Raw genomic sequence first — 19,754 nt, 5'->3', positions numbered from 1 at the left:
TTGAAAGAGCTAATTTCATTTCTTAGACATCTGCCTTAATACCAAGAAATAACCAAGGCATGAAAGGAGAGAGACAAGTTCAGAGTCTACTAGTTATCTAATTCATATATAAACCCAGTGATATTTGAATATAATCTCTGTTTAGAAGATCACAATATTAAGTGGCTATAATTTGCCATTTTAATAAACCTTCGGCAAAAATGAAAATAAACTCTTGATTTTCTGCACCAAACCATATTAGGCATTTAATACACTCTGGGTGATTGTAAAATATTTTACAATAGAGCTATTTCTTAAGTGTTTTTAAATAGTATTGATCATGAAACTTTTTGAAATTTACCATCAGGCCAATGGTGGCAGAGTCTACATAGAACTATGCTTCGTGGTGTTCTGGGAAAAACCTTTCGGCTTGTTGGCTATACTATTCAGTATGGCTGTATAGCTCATTGTGCTTTTGAATACGTTGGTGGTGTTGTCATGGTAAGTTTTTACATTCAAGAAAATAATCATTTAAAATATGTTTTTTTTTAATTGAAGGAAGAGAGTGTTTGAATTGGCACTGATATAAAATATAAGAACTGTAACTTTAAATATGGTCCTGCATTGTTTCTTGCAGGGGCACAAAGGCCCTATTAATCTAATAATACTAGTTTGTACCATTTATTGAATGCTACTTACTGTGTTCCAGGATGTGTTTGATGTTTTACATTTATTAACTCATTTAATCTTTTACACTATGAGATACTTACTAGAAATCTGTTATACACATGAGGAAACTGAGGCTCAGAAAGCTTAAGTAACTTTCTGCAGGTCCCACAATTCCAAGTAGACTTGGAATTTCAGCACAGATTTCTCTGATTTTCAAAACCCCTACTTTTAACCACTGTGAAGAGTATCAATAACTGTCCTGAAAATAAATGATTATTCTGCCTTGTGTCAACATTAAAATGTTAAGGCTGTCCTCCTACCAATGCATTTTCTTAAAATTGCATCATAAATCTATCGACCATGACAATACTAACCTTTTGTCATATAAATGAAAGAATAGATTGATTGTTCAGTCAGTACGTTTTGCTGTTGGTGTTGCTATTTTTATCAGGTTTACCCTAAGATATTCACAGTCATATAATCTCAAGTTGAGCTGGAGTAGTGCAAATAAATATATTTAACTGAAACTCCCCTCTTTGATTTTTTTAAATTTACATTGGTATTTCCAGTAGGCTACAGAGTTAGCAAAAAACTTGCATTGTGGTCTTTGTTTTTTCTGCCCAAGTAGGAAGTTTTGAGTAAAAAGTTTTATTTACATGTAAGTGGAGTGAATGGAGACTGTTGTGTTTAGATTTTTCAAGTTGCAATGATCATTTATTACAGTTTTGAGATATATATGAAGATAATTGTTTTACCTACTAATATGAAAATCTTTAAAGTACATCTCATTATGCCAATATTTTTCAATAGAAAATATAAGTTGCAGCCCCATCAAATGAGTAAGCTGTTCTCTTGGAAGAAAAGGAAAGGCATCAACTCATTGAGAATAGTATGATACCACTTGGTAAATAACTGTCATGGGCACTGGATGATAGCTGACAGTAGCAAGAAAAAAAAAAATCATTAATTTATTCATTCAACAAGTATATATTGAGTATCAACCTTATGCCAAACACTGTTCTTGACCTTGGTTACACAATTGGGAACATGAGAGACAAAGTCCCTGCCCTCATGATGCTTAAATTTTACAAGATGGCCAAAATTTGGAAACATAGATAATGTTATTTTATTTCTCTATTATAATATTAACAAACCATTTAAAATATATTTTGCCTGTTTTTCCAGACTTGCTGGCTACTCTGTAGAGTTGAACTTATCTTGGAGCTTCCAGCTTATTATGAATCATCCTCCAAGCTTGAAGAACATTTGCTTGATTTTCTTTCTTTTAAACCTGCTCAGATGATTTATATTTTAAAAGGTTTTCAACTTAAATTTAAAAATTGCCTTTCTTTCAGTGTTCTGGACCATCAATGGAGCCTACAATTCAAAATTCAGATATTGTTTTTGCAGAAAATCTTAGTCGACATTTTTATGGTATCCAAAGGTAAATTCTGCCACAGGTATACTAAATTGATGGTGAAAACACACATACACATTGTGTCTTTTCTGCAGTTTCTTAACTTTAGCTTTAAAAACTCTTTTGTAAATAACCAAATTAATGACCAACTGGATGAAATTTTGGCTCAAATTTTTTCTCTCAGTTTGAGAAATTTTAATAGTTTCTTTAAACATGCAGTTCCTTGTATCATTGTGCAAAGTAGATAGCAGTCCCTTTTATAATGTGCATTCAAGCCTTCTTTACTTTTTTTTTGCGGCAGGGGTTGGGGGGTGGGTTTGTCCTAGAATGTTTTGAATAAAGAACCAGGGACTTAGGAGCTACATTACATATCCAAATCAGTGATTTGATTTTTTAATTTTTAAAATAATCCTGCATTTCTATTGATGACTGTCTTATTCTCTATAGTCTATGATGAGCAGTCAGTGATTTTTAGACTATAGCACTGTATATAGCTGGGAGCCAGGAATCTTATCTATTATGTCTCCTGATTAATTATATTAAGTTAAAAAACTCCTTGGGAAATATTGTTTGCCACTACATCTTTTAAAATCCTACTCTAAATGGTGTTTCCAATCCTTGAGATACTGTTTATTCTACTTAACTCCCTGATTATTATTCCTTCTGAATGGATGTGAAGTATTAGTAATTTAGTGTATTTTCTAAAGGACACCCCTTTGATTCCCTAAAATTTGGGGTCCATTAGTTTTTCATAATTCTGAAAAAATAGATCTGTATCACATTTCATCTTCATAAAATACAAATTTTACTCACTTGAGCTGGTATTTAGCTTATAACATAAGTAGGTTTAGGCATTCCTCTTTCATTATTGTCCTTTTTTATAGTCTACTTCACATTACTGAAAAATCACCAAGAATAGTGTAAAACTGTTCTTTGTGTTTACTCGTTCTTCCACTATCTTAGATTCTGTAAATAGAAACTCTCTCTTGCTCAAGCTGTATGGTCTAGCATGGTCTGTGGGTAATTCCTCAGATCTTTTATCCGTAACAACTTCAAGATAATACCTAATTGATAGATATGGGGTTATAAAATAAAACTTACAACAGGTTATGTTCTAGCTTCCTTTTCTTTTTAACTTGTATCAAAATAACTTATTACAGTCTTTGGATTAACTGGAGACCTAGCTTTGCTGCAACATGAAGACAAGCTTCTGTTTTCCATGCTAATCACATGATTTCACTCTCATAGTCCTTGAGCATCCTTAACAAGGAGCTGGACTCATTGGCTAAATAGTGGTTGAATGAACAGCTCAATATTGTCTTTTTTTTTTTTTGGATAGATACTCTTTGCATTCAGATGGTAATGTAAATAACTATATTTAGTAAATTAATTAAGATTCTTTAGAGGTTTTATTTTGTATTCTGCTCCTTCAGGGGGCCCATTAGATGGAAGGACAGTTCAAACTTTGGCATTTATAGGAGACATACCAAAGTAACTTTTACAGCCAAGGTAGTCAGTTGGTAACTCCTACTTTAAAAACATTACTGTCCTGAGTATTTTTTTCTTTTATGTGTAGCACAGAACTCTTGAGATTTCAGGGGAATCTCTGACCCCTGGCAAGAGATCCTCTTGCTAGCTGTTTCTAAAGATAGAGTAGCCATTCATTTAGGGAAAATGAAAGTATGCATATCTGGTATCTGAAGGACATAGATTTTTCAGTCCAATGGACCGAACACTCATACTTGAGACAACCATAGTCTCTTATTACTACTTATTCTTTCAACAAATAGTTAATGAGCACCTCACTTATAAGATGTGCTGTACCTGATAGAGAATGTTAGGCTTAGCAAGATACTAACCCTTGTTTTCAAAAGCTTACAATCTAGGAGGGGATAATAAGGATGTTTATAAATGATACAGGAAAATTTCAGTCTTAGTTCTATTAAGTTTCTTTTAAAATCCTATTTGAAAGAGTTGAGAGTCCAAGGTTATATATTTTGATTTAAGCTCTGTGCCTATAATATCTGGTTAGACCACCAGAAATACAGTATACAGTAATGATGCTTTCTATTAAAACACCTTGACTGAATTATGATTTTTACATTGCCATTCAAGTGCAGAGTTTGTTTTGAGGATCATATTGATTATTTTGTCAAAACACTTAAGCTGAGGGCTTCCCTGGTGGTGCAGTGGTTGAGAGTCAGCCTGCCGATGCAGGGGACACGGGTTCGTGCCCCGGTTCGGGAAGATCCCACATGCCGCGGAGCGGCTGGGCCCGTGAGCCATGGCCGCTGAGCCTGCGTGTCCGGAGCCTGTGCTCCACAATGGGAGAGGCCACAACAGTGAGAGGCCCGCATACCGCAAAAAACAAACAAACAAAAACACTTAAGCTGAATAAAACTCCCATGGAAAACATTTCTTTCCCCAAAGCTAGCCAAAATCAACTTTGTTAGTATGTTACATAGGTTACAATATTTGCAAACTTATTCATCTGAACAGTTCCATTGACATGGTTCCAGTTGGTTGGAAAGAGATACTTTATAACATTTTCAAACAAGTGTAAGCCTTATATTGCACTCCAAATTATAGAATTTAGTGTTTTAATAGCATTCAACTCTTATCAAGAATAACCTCAAGAAATGACTGTTCTGAATACTGTTGCTCTATTTTCTGTAAAAGTTCTGATGAAGATGGTATCTTTACTTTCCTTACATAGGTATCCTTCTTGTATATTCCTCTTTAACTTAGTTGTTAAGGAAAATTTTGTCATACCTCCCAAACTAAACTTTATTTTATTAGGTAATGATTGCCATGTAATTAATCATAATTTATTTTTTGACCTGACTACCAAAAGTTTTGAACTCATTGTAATACTTATATATAGCAATAACTAGGTTTCTGATTTAACCATCATCTTCCTTTTATTTTTGTGACTTTTGATATTGTTTTGATATATGCATCTTTTATTACAAGCACATCAAATTATTTCCTGAACCTGGTACAGATAATAAGTAAATATATTAAATCCTTTCGATTGTGAGCAACAGAATTCACTTATTGCTCATTTCATGCAGAAAGAGCATTGTATTCTCTTTGGTTGAGGCATTAGTCATATTTTTTTATCTCCTTCTTCCTTTCCAATTTTCGATATCTTCTTAGTCTTCTAATACATGTAGATTGTTATTTCTTCCATGAATCCTGTCTTCCATATGTAATCATATCCATATTGGTTCTATATGTTTGATTTGCCAGTTTATTTTTTGTAATATATGTTTGGGTAGCTTTTAGCATTTTATTTGGCTGAGTCTTCTGATATTTTTTCTCAAATATATGACTTTTTTGACTGTACTGTAAACTATCCAGGTTATATAATTTATATGCTGCAATTCCTCAGTTCTTTAAGCTCTAGGGAAACAGATGATGTTTCTACCTTTTTATGTGCTCTAGAGTCAATCAGTGCTACTGCTGGGCAGTCAAATTTGCTTGGTTAATTTGGTGGTATTTACACGGAATTGTTTTTTCATAGTTTTGGTTCTAAAATTTGGACACAGAAGTAACACTGAGTGGGTATAGTGCAAGAAGATAATTCTCATGGAATTATCAGAAATTTTAGAATCTTCTAATAGCTTTTCCATCACTCTCATTGTTAGATTCTGACCCATAAAGTTAGTCACAAAGGTTCTCAAAGCTGGTAAATGTATGGGAGGGTCAGTATTATCAGAGGAAAAAGGTGTGGCTTTGTTTAAGTTGCTTTATAAAAGTATTGTAGCAGTGCCATGCATGTGTTTTTGCTAATAATAACACTGACATTTCTTTGACTTTTTCCCCTCAGAGGTGACATTGTGATTGCAAAAAGCCCAAGTGATCCAAAATCAAATATTTGTAAAAGAGTAATTGGTTTGGAAGGAGACAAAATTCTCAGCAGTAGTCCATCAGTTTTCTTTAAAAGCCATAGTTATGTAAGTAACATTTCAATTATGTTATTCATTGGTATCATAGTTGATTAACATTAACTGAACACACTGACAAATGATTATAACTTTTATTCATATTTTGAATATAAGTTAGAATAATGCATTCATTAGAATTTAAGTATGTTTGTATCAAGAACAACATAGCCATTATAGTTTATATATTTTATTTCCTTTTAAAACCCTGTATAAAAAAGATCTCAGTATTAGTTGTTGCAGGCAAGATAAACCAATGAATGTCAAAATAATGGGCAGACGTTTGAGGAAAAATAGTGTATTTGCATAGTCGCAAAGTATCTTTCCCGGGCTTCCCTGGTGGCGCAGTGGTTGGGAGTCCGCCTGCTGATGCAGGGGACACGGGTTCGTGCCCCGGTCCGGGAAGATCCCACATGCCGCGGAGCGGCTGGGCCCGTGAGCCATGGCCGCTGAGCCTGCGCGCCCGGAGCCTGTGCTCCGCAACGGGAGAGGCCACAACAGTGAGAGGCCCGCGTACGGGAAAAAAAAAAAAAGTATCTTTCCCAAGATATTTTTACAAAGGGAAAAACAGTAGCTTCGTAGAGGAGAAACCTGGCAGACACCACCTTAACTGAGTGATCAAGGTTAACTTTACCTGTAACAAGACGTCAACATAATGTGACCCCTGAATTCAAGGACTGAGAAGCGCACATCACCTTTGTGGTACTCTTGTAAAGAAGGTATATAGCCTCATGAGAAAACATCAGACAAACCCTAACTGAGGGTCATTCTGCCACATAATTGACCAGTACTCTTCAAAAATATCAAGGTCTTTAAAAAAAGGAAAGTCAGGAATTGTCATAGACTGGAGGAGACAAAGGAGACATGAGAAGTAAATGCAATCTGGAATTCTGGCTTAGATTGTTTCTCCACTGACTTGTTAGTGGAAAATCTGGTAAAACCAAACACAGTCTTGTAGTTTAGTTTTTTAAAATCCTATTTAAATGTTTAGGATAGATATTTTGGTGTAGTCAACTTGCCAACTCAGTTAGGAAGAAGAGCAAGAGCAGTAGAACAGAAGAGTGAAGAGCAAATGTAACGTGTGAGCCCCTTTCACCAGTCACATGGCTGCTGAGACAGCTTGTGGCAGGGGAGGGCAGCCTTCTGTTTACTCAGCATATACTCTTCTCTCTTTAATTATAATTTAATTTTCTATTTTTGTTTAAATTTTCTGTGTCACTGTCAGATTATTAATAGAGCTGTTACATCTGTTAAGTAACTTTATCTTCATCCCCAGTGTAAACATATAATTAAGAGTTAAATTGTCTTCATCGTTGTAAATTTATTTTGACCTACAGTAGCCTCTGATTGCCCTATAAGTTTGATCAGTAGACTATTAAATAATCTGTTATTTATTTACCGTTCTTAATAGACTATGGTTCAGCTGTGCAATTGTTTATTACACTTTTGATGTTTATTACTACAGTGCTAAACATCCTAGGAATCCTTAGCTGATGGTGATGATGTTAAAGTTGAGAATGTGGTATCAGGTAACCTATTTTTCTGTGGCCTTCATCATGGATACTTATCCTTTTATTTTTCAAAAATGTCACTTATTTACGTAATGGTTTCACCTTCACATGACTGTTTTCATTTCTTGAGGCATTCTAGTCACTTCTAAGTTGCTTTAGCAACAAGCATATACTTCAGAAATAGTTTTATCAACAGAAAGAATAACAAAATATATAAATGATAGCATCTACTATCTGTGTACAGTGTGTACACTGCTGTTGTTTTCTTTTAAAATTATTAGAGGAGGAATATTAGGATGAAAAGATTTAGATAAAATCTCTGCTAAGTAATCAGAGAAAATAACCAGAGGACTATAAGACGTACATTTTTTGAATATTCTATTTAAAGAAGACATCCATCGAATTTTTGTTTGTTGAGAGGATAAATTAGGGGACACTGCCATTTTGTTCCGGGTGTATTCCATTCACTTTGGTTTGCATGTTTATAAGTGTACAAACAATTGTAATAATATTGGCCAGCACTTAACTGTGTACTTACTCTGTACCTGACACTGTTGAAACTCTTTCCAGGGGTTAATTTATTTAATCATCAAAACAGTAACCCAGTGAAGGTGGTAGTAGCATTTGACAGATGGGAAAGCTGAACAACAGGGAGGTTAAATAAATTGTCCAATTTCAAACAGTAAGAGAAACAGTTGGAATTCAAACACAGGTAGCCTGGCTCTGTCCAGAATCTATATTCTTTACCACGCCACTACTTTTCATCCCAAAATATCCTCTACTTACTATTATTATTTCTACTCCCATCTCATAAATTGTATTTCCCTTAAAATGTATTTGTCTTTATTATTTTTAAAAAGAAAGGCAACTGTTTCTAATCAGGGCCAGTATTAGTTCTGAAAGACAAGCCAGTGATTTTTGAAGGCTTCCCGGCTCCACCAGTTTTACTAGGCTGCGTTTTTTAAGCCATAAGAATTGTGTGGCTATTACAGAACCACTTTAGCAAATGTGTTCCATTAATCAAGGTGACTTATAACAAAAATTCATCCAAGTTTGGAGCACTGAAGAGATATCCAAACTGTTTGCATTCTGCCCCTCCAGAGTGTTCCCTTTTCCAGCTATCTCAGAAGCACACTGGTGCTGCATGCTATGAAAGGGGTTTCTTCCCCTTATCTGTGCATCCTTTCAGAAAAATCATTGTTGTTTATAGGTTATGAAGACATTACTATTCAGATCTTGATTGAGATGCATAATAAAGATGATATATATTAAATGTGTTTTGAATTTCAGGCAAAAAACATTTATTCTCCTAAGTAGGTGGTTCAGAAAGCAAAACACCAAAATTGTCATTTGGAACCTAGAACAGAGAGTTTAGCATATGAAAGAAATAGCATTGTTTGTAAGTTGGCAAACAAGAATATAAACAGATTATTGGTTAAGTGATGTGAAACCATTTTATTCATTCCAGAGTTCTAAAAGTTCATGTGGCAAGCAGCACTTACGAAAGGTGATTTATTTTTTGCATTAAGCATTTGGAAACGAAGCAGTCCCTATCAAGGTCCTATTGCAGTTGGTTTTGCTTATTTTCATGGTATTTAGGCCAGTAATTTTTTCCCTTGGGTTATGGGCTGAGCATTGGCTACTAGGAAATGAGCTTAATTTGTGACTCTCAAAAGAAACAAATTGTACTCAGCTCAAACATCTTGAATAACTTGCTTTTCTATACTATAGGAATTCCTCAGTTTGCTGCTAGAAGCCACTAATTTGCCAAAAATAATTTATTTGGAAGAAGCATTTAGCAGGTAGGAAATACATTAAATGAACAGGCATTCTCCTGTTGATCTGCACAGCAGGCGATTTAACGTAGTCTCCATTCCCCTAGGGAATATAGGGCCAGGACTCAGGAAATACAGTAAAATTTTCTCATAAAGCTAATCAAGAAACTATAACACTTTATAATCTTTCTCAGGATAACATTGTGTGATAGTTCAGGGCTGTGTTTTTAATCCATAATGTACCTGTGGTATAGTTAGTCGTTTTGGAATACAGTAAGTTCCTATCAGCAAACAAACATGCTATAAAATCTCCCATCTAAACAAACAAACTCCTTTGGCACCACATCCTCCTATAGGAAAGAGTCGTGCATACTTACTGACTCGACTCTGAACTTTATATTCTCTTTTGAACTCATTCCACTTAGACTTTGGTCCCCAGCACTTTATTGAAAAGGTCCTTGTTAAGAGTCACTGATGACTTCTCTGTTGTTGATCCAGTGGTCAGCTTTCGGTCCTCGTTTTACTTGACCTATTCTTAGTATTTGAAGTAGTTGTTCTTAAAGCCTGGTTTCACTTAGTTTTGGGGATACCACTCTCTTTAGGTTTTCTTCCTCTCTTTCTGCTTCTTCTGAGTGTCCTTTGTTGGTTCCTCCAAATATTGGAGTAACTCAGGGTTTGTATTTTAAACTTCTTTTGTTTTTATATACGTGCACTTAAGGTGACCTCTTCCTGTCTCATGGTTTTAAATACTGTCTAACTCAAGACCTAAATTTATATCAACCACAGCTTCTTTCCTGAACTCCAGAATCATATATCTGATAGTCTGTTTAATATCTCCACCTTAGTATATAATGTTCACCTTGAACTTAATATGTCCAAAACTAAACTGATTTTCCTTCCAAAACTGGCTTGTCCCACATGTATTTCCCAATCATGGTAAAGGCACCTCCATTCTTCTGCTCACTCAGGTCATAAACCTTGGAGTCATCCTTGCCTCTCTTCCTCTTTCACCCTCCCATCCAATCCACTAGCAAATCATGTTTACAAGATTATATCTTGTAAATATAATCAGAATTAGACGACATCTTGCCCCTATCACTGCTACCATCCTGGTGCAAGTCAAATTCATCTCCTCCAATCATGGTAAAGGCACCTCCATTCTTCTGCTCACTCAGGTCATAAACCTTGGAGTCATCCTTGCCTCTCTTCCTCTTTCACCCTCCCATCCAATCCACTAGCAAATCATGTTTACAAGATTATATCTTGTAAATATAATCAGAATTAGACGACATCTTGCCGCCATCACTGCTACCATCCTGGTGCAAGTCAAATTCATCTCACTCTTGTTTTCTTGCAGTAACTTCTGAACTTCTCTCTGAGCTTATACCTTTCCCATCTTCTTGCATCCTTACCCCTCTACTGACTACTCTTCACACAGTAACTGAAATGAACCTTTTTAATAATTATGCTTTTTCATAAAAATAATGTTACTCTTCTACCCAAAGAGCTCAGTGGCCTCCCATCTCATAATTAAAGCCATGGTCCTTTTGATGGCCTACTAGACCCTACACTCTTCCTGCTGCCTGTTCTTGTAATTTAAGTTTCATTGGAGGATGGCCACACTCATTTATTTACATATTGTCTGTGACTGCTTTCAGTAAAACAGCAGAGTTGAGTCATTGTAACAGAGACTCTATGGTCTGCAAAGCTTAGCTATTTACTGTCTGGCCTTTTACAGAAAAAGTTTGCTGACCCTTGCTCTACAATGTAAGGTTTTAATGGCAGAGGTTTGTTTTGATCTCAGCTGATTCCTCAACACCTGAACTTTTATTTGGCATCTAGTAGGTACTTTAAAAATACTTGAAGGGTGGACAAATGGATATATGACTAGAGTCTGACAATGTTTTATTTTAGTTTCTATTCTACTCAGTTTCTTCTGGTTTCTACTGCAAACTCGCTCTGCAGTAAAGTGCACGATGTTCTATTTTTCAGTAATATAGATGTTCCTGTAGCTCACCACACTATGCTAATGCTGAACTGGCCAATCTGTGTTTATTCTAGTCTTCATAGAAGACTTGAAAGCTCTTTCTTCCATGGTAGGGCTACTTGACCATTTTCCATAACTGCAGGTAAGTGTTATAGAAAATACTGGAATGCCCCTGTTACTTTGTACCAGCGTAGCATTGTGCTGATTAAACGTTTCTTTCCCCAAGTGACTTCTATTTGGACTGAATGATAGTTTTTAGCCCTTTTATTAAAGCAGATTAAACATTTACCTGGCTTTGAATAATTAGTTTGGAGTACTCTGAACTTGGTCTCATCTAAATCTTCTGAAGGACTGGTGGAATTGAGGTACCCTGGAGTTACCTTGTTCTCATTTTGAGGGAAGATTTGGTTCTCTAGAAATGGTGTGGTGGTTTTGTTACTATGAAAGCTAAGTTGCCCTTGCAACATGCAGTACCTACTAATTAGTTTGTGTGGTAATGAGAGTTTTCTACATTTCAGTAGAAATGATGTGCCTTTGGACATATGTAACAACTCTACAGGTATTTTGTTCTTTTGATTCTTTTATTGGTTGGCAGATTAAGGATGGATAAGTTGTTATCTGAAGCTGGTAAACTGTTCCTTTAAGTGTAAACTTCTGCTTTCCAGTGGTTATTATAAAACGAAGGATCTTTTTTCCTAAATCTTTCAAATAATTAAAACTCTGTTTATTGAATTTTAGTTTCTCAGCCATAGCAGCCACCTTGTTGAAGATGAGCATGTTAACAGAAATATTATGGAGATTTCAGTATTTTCCTGTAGTTAAAGCATAGCATCTTTTGCTATTGTTAAAGGAAATGTATCTGTGCTTATTAGAAAAATTATGTTTTTGCTTTTATTTTTGGCCTCTCAAAATATCCAGTTATATAATGTTTTTCGGTTCTTGATACCACAGATTTCAGAATCATACACAAAAAGTGAAATGTTCATCAAATGCTAGTCTGTTACCACGGTAGAGTGATGGTAGGTGTGTAAGAAATGTAGTATTTCTTACATTTTTCTTTTTGAATTGTAGAGTATGTTAATAACAACATCATTATTGTTATTGGCAGAAATGTAAGAAACAGAGACATTTTCACATTTCAGAAAGAACTGATTAAATGTTCTCAGGATGCCTTGGTGGTATAGTGTTCTTAAAAGGAGAACTTGGAAATGGGATAATATGCTAGTAATAAATCTGTTTTACTGTGTATTGAAAAATATTTAAACAAAACTGGCCAACTGAAAAACAATCTCACTAATTGGGAAACATTAGAAAATGGTCACTTTATAAACATTGATAGCCCCCAACATGTACTGTGTATTTACATTATAGTTCAAATCCTTGAATATCCTAATGCTGTTTTTCTGTTTGTTTAAATGTCATTTACTTTAGCTAAAAGTCACAACCATATGGTCTTCTATTACCACTTGTATTATAAACAGAAAAAGTACTTCTCTGTAGGGAAAGGAATCATCAGATTGAAAGGGTTTGTTTATTATAAGCTGCTGATACACTAAATCCTTATGTCATTTAAATAGAAGAACTACCTAATAATGTCACTTATTACAACTAGGATATCTAAACAAGGGACTTGCTTTTTGCAGACTATAGTGATAAAAACCTGTGCTTCACATCCATTTCTCAGCAACGGCTCCCAGGGTAATCAATCATGGCATACTGCTAATGCCTTGATTGCCGCTGATGCAGAGGAAATATGTTTACTTTTTTGCTAAAGTGAAGTTGACTGCGGAGATGACGTGACTTTTTCATCCTATAGCTAACAATTCTGAAGATAAATTTGACTTAGTGTTTACAATTCTGAGGTGTTTTTCTTCTGATGTTAACACTAAAGAATCATCTTTGAGGCTCCCACTACTTAAGCATTTTCTGATGTGTTCCCTGAACATTTTCAGAATAATTTGGTCTTAGTTTAACAAAAATATGTAGTTTATAAAATATTATTTTGTAGAAATGTATTTTATCTTAATATATGTTTGAGTATGTATATGTATTTATGAAATCAACATTTCTACTGAAAGGGTAGTAACTCTTCCTGAAACTAACATGTTTTGCTCACCTGAAAATATTTTAACCACTCAAAGTTGGAAAGTCAGTGCCATGGATGGGATTCTAGGGAGGCATTTATGCAATTCAGTAAAATGCCATATTACGTATAGTTTCATCTGCAAGTTATATGAGACCTCTATACTTTTAGGTTGCTTAAAAGTAGGTGGTGCAGTAGTTAAGAATCCGCCTGCCAGTGCAGGGGACGTGGGTTCGAGGCCTGGTCTGGGAAGATCCCACATGCTGCGGAGCAACTAAGCCTGTGCGCCACAACTACTGAGCCTGTGTTCTAGAGCCCGCGAGCCACAGCTACTGAGCCCACATGCCACAACTATTGAAGCCCGCGCACCTAGAGCCCATGCTCCACAACAAGAGAAGCCACAATGAAGAGTAGACCCTGCTCGCTGCAACTAGAGAAAGCCCGCACGCAGCAACAAATACCCAACGCAGCCAACATAAAAAAATACATTTATTAAAAAAGTAATTGGGAAAAATTACTAAGACTGAAATTGTAATGCTGCTGTTGAGCGTAAGCATCTGAGGCAGACTCCCACTCTGATGGTCGTAAAGAGAATGTGTTCCAAGTGTCATGTGGCTTCCTAACCTGATACAGTGGTCTGCTGGACTAAGTGGAATATGTTCAAATGTCTTCTGAAATAAGCAACTAAACGAAGTTCTTCTGTTACCACTTTGGGCAATCAAAATTCTACAGATTTCTGTGACCCACTTAATCTTAGTCTATAAAAGCATTCTCATTCTGGTAAACTATTTTCTACCTTAAATAAGGAAGGAAAAGAGAAATTACAGGTTTAAAAGCAAGTATGCATATTATAAAACAGTTGAAGATAGTAAAATAGCCGAAAAATATTGACATTACAAGCCATTATACTGCTAACCTAGATATGCGAGAGTGCTTCCTCCTGGGTTGGAATTTTCATAACTACTTCAAGAAAATTTAGGAATCGTTTAGTTTGGCATAGCTAGTGCTTGCCTGTCTACTACACAGACATACAGAGCCAACAGGGAAGGGAGATAAAACACCTAAAACTATAGGGTGAGTAATTTAAAATTCTAAGATGCAACTTAAGATTCTGATCTACTTCCTGTACATTGTGTGTATGAATCTCTAAATCAGGAAGGATTAGAAAAACCTCCTGTCATCTGAAGAGACTTGAAATTTGACCTGACTTCCCTATGTAAAGAAAGTCAGAGTAGGTCTGGGGACATAGACTGATACGCACTTCTGACCGTAACTGCAAACGCACCTAACCCCAAACCAATCCCAGCATCAGGCATCTTCCTTAATGAGGCTGTGTCCCAGGAGCAGCGGAAACCGCTGGACTTGGGGGGAGGGAGAGAAAACTTAAAAAGCCTTCAGGAGATTATAGGGTGGGCAAATTTGCCAGACAATAACTTCACAACTTTCGTATTATTTATTCATGCATTCATTAATCCCATTAATTCCAGATATTACTGAATACTTACCTGAGGGCCACCACCATGTTAAAGTAGATCAAGTCCCTGCCTGCAGGCTGTCCAATAGAACTTTCTGCAAAAATGGAATAGTCTATATCTGCCCTGTCCAGTATGGTAGCCACTAGGTTCATGTGGCTGTTGAGCACAGGAAGCGTGGCTAGTGTGTCTGAGGAACTGAATTTTTAGTTTTATATAATTTGTAAGATTGAATAGTCATGTTACTAGTGGCGACCATGTTGGACAGTACAGCTTCAGGAGTTTGTAGTCCAGTTGGGGGACTGGACAAGGAATTACAAAATGCTGTAATAGAGGATACTTATCTAGACTGGGGTGAATAGGATTACTACAGAAAGGGGAGGTAAAACCTGAGTTGAAGTTCTCAAGGCTAAGTGGGAGCTAGCCAAAGCAGCATATTCAGAAGATCTAGAAGTGAGGGTGCAGCACTGTGCTTTGGGTAGCTGCCAAAAGTAAGTTCCTATGTCTGGGACATATAGTGGAGGGGTGGGTAGTGAACAGAGATAAAAATGAAAAGGTGATTAGGGCTCAGTTCCTTGTAAGTCTCAAGCAGGGGAGTAGCTCTGTGTGTGTGTGTGTGTCCACATCACGCGTTGTGGGATCTTAGTTCCCTGACCAGGGATCAAACCTGTGCCCCCTGCAGTGGAAATGTGGAGTCCTAACCACTGGACCCCCAGGGAATTCCTGGGAGTAACATTATCATACTTAGCTTTTAAAAGATCACCCTGATATTTAGTATAGAATAGTAGAGGATGGTTGGAGTAGGAGAGGCCAGAGGCAGGGAGACCAGTTAATAAATAGGCTGTAAGACATAATTGAGATAATAACATGAAGAATGGAAAGCAGTACAAAGTTTGGAGAAAGATTAAGGGAATATCTAGACAGGATTGGATGTTGGAAGAAATGGAATTGAAAGTCTTAAAACTGACCCAAGTTTCTGGCTCTAGCAATAGGGGTAGGTGGTGCATTAAAATAAGGGGTCTGGACTTCCCTGATGGAGCAGTGGTTAAGAGCCCGCCTGCCAATGCAGGCGACACAGGTTCGACCCCTGGTCTGGGAAGATCCCACGTGCTGCAGAACAACTGAGCCTGTGTGCCACAACTACTGAGCCTGAGCTCTAGAGCCTGCGAGCCACAACTACTGAGCCCACGTGCCGCAACTGCTGAAGCCCACGCGCTCTAGGGCCCGTGTGCCACAACTACTGAGCCTGTGTGCTGCAACTACTGAAGCCCGCATGCTTAGAGCCCATGCTCCGCAATAAGAGAAGTCACCACAATGAGAGAAGCCTGCGCACCGCAACAAAGAGTAGCCCCCACTCGCCACAACTAGAGAAAGCCCACGCACAGCAATGAAGACCCAACGTAGCCAAGAATAAATAAAATTTTAAAAATATATATAAGGGGTTCTGAGGGAGATGTTAATTTGGGAAATGGAGAGAAGATATACTCAGTTTTGGAGTAGTCTAGAAGCCTGTATAAGTCTACGATAGATTGTACTTTAAATGAATACAATGGCAATGAAATTATAGGAAGTGGGAAGAAAACACATTCTTTCCCAGAATGGTGTTTGGGTGCTATACTATTCCCTCCTTGATGTCCACAGTATATTTTCACGATCTCTTAGTCAAAACAGTGTTTTGATGCTCTCAGCCCCCTGAGATCAACCTCACTTTTTAAAGGTCTTCAGCTATTCTCTTCGTATCTTACATCATCACAAAAAATGTCATCTGTCATCTACCTGCCTAATCTGCAACTTTGTATTCACAAAGCTAGACATCATTCTAAATAACTTCCAGGGTATGGGACGTTAGAGTTCTGGTTTTGTTAAATAAAATGCAAGTAGGAGAAGTGTCTATCAAAGAAAATCATGCAATAAATACAATGCTTTTTTTTTTTTTTAAGATACTAGTAATATCAGGTACAAAAAGATCCACATATTTTATTTTAATCCTTCATTTTTTGGAGTATGGACTCTTTTCTACTACTGATCTTTTATTTCTAGTACCATTTCAGGTATAAATCAGTTTTTTAGCCAATCTCTATATGATGCAGTTATGCACTGGTCCATAAGAAATTGAAAAGCGCTACAGAGATTCATCTATAGGAATAAATCCAAATAGGGATGAGTTTTGACTGGGAAGAATTATTTGAAGTCTCAGGAATCAAAAATTTGGTGGAAACCTATTAGCACATATTCTGTATAGTAGGCATCTGATTTACTATTTTAGACTTTTTCTGAGAACATGAGAAAACTCATTATTTACATATTTACCGCCATTTTCTACTACTCTTTCTACCTGTGTTTCATTAAGTTAGGCTCATCTTTTGGAATGTGAGAACCAGAGTGTACATCAGGCTACATTAAAATGAGAGTACAGACAGTCTTGAAATGCGAATATAAGGAACTTCTCTTAAATACTAATCCAAAAACAGCAGGTAACCTTGTTACAAATAGAACAAAAAAGAAGTCAGAGACCAAATAATTCATTGTCCTAGGAAAAAAGAATCTGTAGGATTGAGATGTTAGTATTAGATCGCTGGGATGGAAAGGCCTATTTACTAGCTTCAATCCCAACACTTTTTCCCCTTCCTCTGCCTTCTGACAAGTTGGCAGACAGTCCTGAAGAAGTAAATGCTCCATAAGGAAGTGCTTAGGCATTTGATATTTAATAAACATTGCTTGAAAAAGATGCCTGTTAAAAGAATAAAAATGTTAGTCTTTGCTACATTTGGATGATTTGGTCTTAAAAACTGAATTTCATTAAATCACTTGGCATAATTAATATGGCATCTATTCACAATTAATGTACATTTTTAATTATACTGGATTTAATTCAAAGTCTTGGCTAGTACCAGAACTATATAATTGAATACAATGTAAAAGAAAAAGACCAAAAACATAACTAAAGTGAAATTGCAAAGCACAGTTCACTTTGCAGAGAACTGGATAGACTGCATAAGAAACCAGGAACAAAGAAAGCCCGGCAGGCATCATTCATCCAGCAGCTGGAGCAACTGTTAATAACAATAGTGAGTGCTTACTGGGTGCCAGGAGCCTTATGTGTTATTTGGTTTTCAGAATGTTTCTGTAAGGCATTCATTAATCCCAGTTTTTTAGATGAGGTTTAAATAACCTCTCCAAGGTGTTTAACTAGTAAGTGACAGAGCTACAATTTGAACTCAGCACTATGACTCTGTGGACTGTAACTTTGACCACCATACTAACAACCCATCAGAAATTCCTGTTCAGGCTGGATGGAGGTATTGAGTACTTAAGGAGAAGATGAAGGAGCTTAGCTTGCTTGCAATAGCTATGAGAATGAGCAAGTCAAGTCTTAGCCTAAGCTCTAAACCCACGCAGCAGGGAGATGCTCAGTAATAAAAGAGAACCTTTAGTCAAAAGCATCCCTCATCACACACACCCTCACCACAACGCTGTCGGTGTAGCTTACTAGAACTCTGGTGTAAATTCCTCTTTAATGATAATTGGCTATGAACCTAAAGTGGCACCATTTTTAAGTAGGGAAAGGCAATAACAGTCCCCGGGAATGATGTGGGATAGGTTAGTAATAAGTCAGAATTTAAATGGGAAGAAAAAGAAGCAGGACTGCATAGAGATAGTATCTACTGAAATAATCAGTGTGTTAACTGTTCCTTGCCTGGTCCTTATAAATGTTAATCCCTTTGTCATGCATCTAGCCTTTGGGAGCACCTCCCTTATGACTCCAGATATTCTACTCAGGGAGACAAATGTAGGCAAAAAGTTCTGGCAAGAAGAATGTCAGTAAAAATAGAGTATTAGTGAGACTGTTGCTTGAGTTTTGCTTTCAAAGGTACCCATAACTGATGCTTGAGACAGCCCCATTTTACAAAATTAAAGATTAATAATGTTTTCTCAGCTTTGTGTTCTTAAAAACCTTTCTACATGATTTTCTCTCAGGGGATTTAATGCTTCACTTTTTGACATATACATCTTTATCTATAGTTTTGTTGGTGTATATAGGAAGATAAACTCCAACAATTATTTACTGCCGTTGCAGGAGTCATACAAATACTGGGCTTTATGAAGTTATTTTAGGACTATATAATTAATAAATGATCTCATTTTGCAAGTATTCTCTTCAGTAGTTTGTGTGCATAGCATCTTACCATGACTATGTTTTGGTTATATAAGATGATTAAGCAGAATATGCATTAACCACATAATGGTATACTAATTTGACTCGATTCTGCTTACCTGAAAGATAGTAACATAAATAACAATTATTTGGGTATTGTTAAACTAAAATGACATGTCATGAATGTACATTCATCATATGGACTTTTTTCCTGGGCAGGGAAATTATGCATTTTATATTTTACATTCATCATTCTGTGAGACACAAGACAAAATCTTTAAAATACATGAGGAAAATGAAATACTTTACAGTGTTGTTGATATACCACTTCCATTTGCTTTTGCCAAAAAAAAACCCCACAAAAAACAAAACAAAAAAGCCCAAGTCTTCATCTGATTGCTTTCCTAAGGTGTGTATGCCTCTCCTTTTCCTATATATTTCAGGAAAAGGAAAAAATAATCATGTCAGAAAAGGATTCCAAAAACTTTGTCCTCTCCTATTACCTTTATGATTTTTGTTTGTTTCTTTAATAATTATTATTTCCTTTACATTCAGTCATTTTAGAAGAACCATTAAGGAGGCATGAGCAATAATAGGGCCAGTGCATACCCTGCCTTTGCTGATTATACATTTTAAAATATCTGGCAAACAAATAGTTAAAAATCAGTCTGTTATTAGGATTTTCTGTTTTTTGAAACTTTTGACAGATCAAACATACAAATATCTTACTCTTCAGTCAGAACTTTTTCTTAATTAGA

At 36.2% G+C, this 19,754-nt stretch overlaps 1 protein-coding gene across 1 annotated transcript in view; it reads left to right on the top strand.

Annotated features, from left to right (window-relative positions):
- The window catches only part of IMMP1L (inner mitochondrial membrane peptidase subunit 1), a 78,867-nt gene that overhangs the window by 51,440 nt on the left and 7,673 nt on the right, over positions 1-19,754 (top strand). The window contains 3 exon segments of the mRNA XM_024752580.1: positions 347-480; positions 2,004-2,092; positions 5,898-6,024. Of these exon segments, the coding sequence (XP_024608348.1) occupies positions 347-480; positions 2,004-2,092; positions 5,898-6,024 (350 nt within the window).

The sequence above is a fragment of the Neophocaena asiaeorientalis genome, unplaced genomic scaffold (assembly GCF_003031525.2).
Source record: "Neophocaena asiaeorientalis asiaeorientalis breed wild unplaced genomic scaffold, Neophocaena_asiaeorientalis_V1.1 scaffold196, whole genome shotgun sequence".
Classification (NCBI taxonomy): Eukaryota; Metazoa; Chordata; class Mammalia; order Artiodactyla; family Phocoenidae; genus Neophocaena; species Neophocaena asiaeorientalis.
The sequence above is the reverse complement of the archived record's forward strand: the minus strand, read 5'-3'. Positions and strand labels throughout refer to the sequence as shown.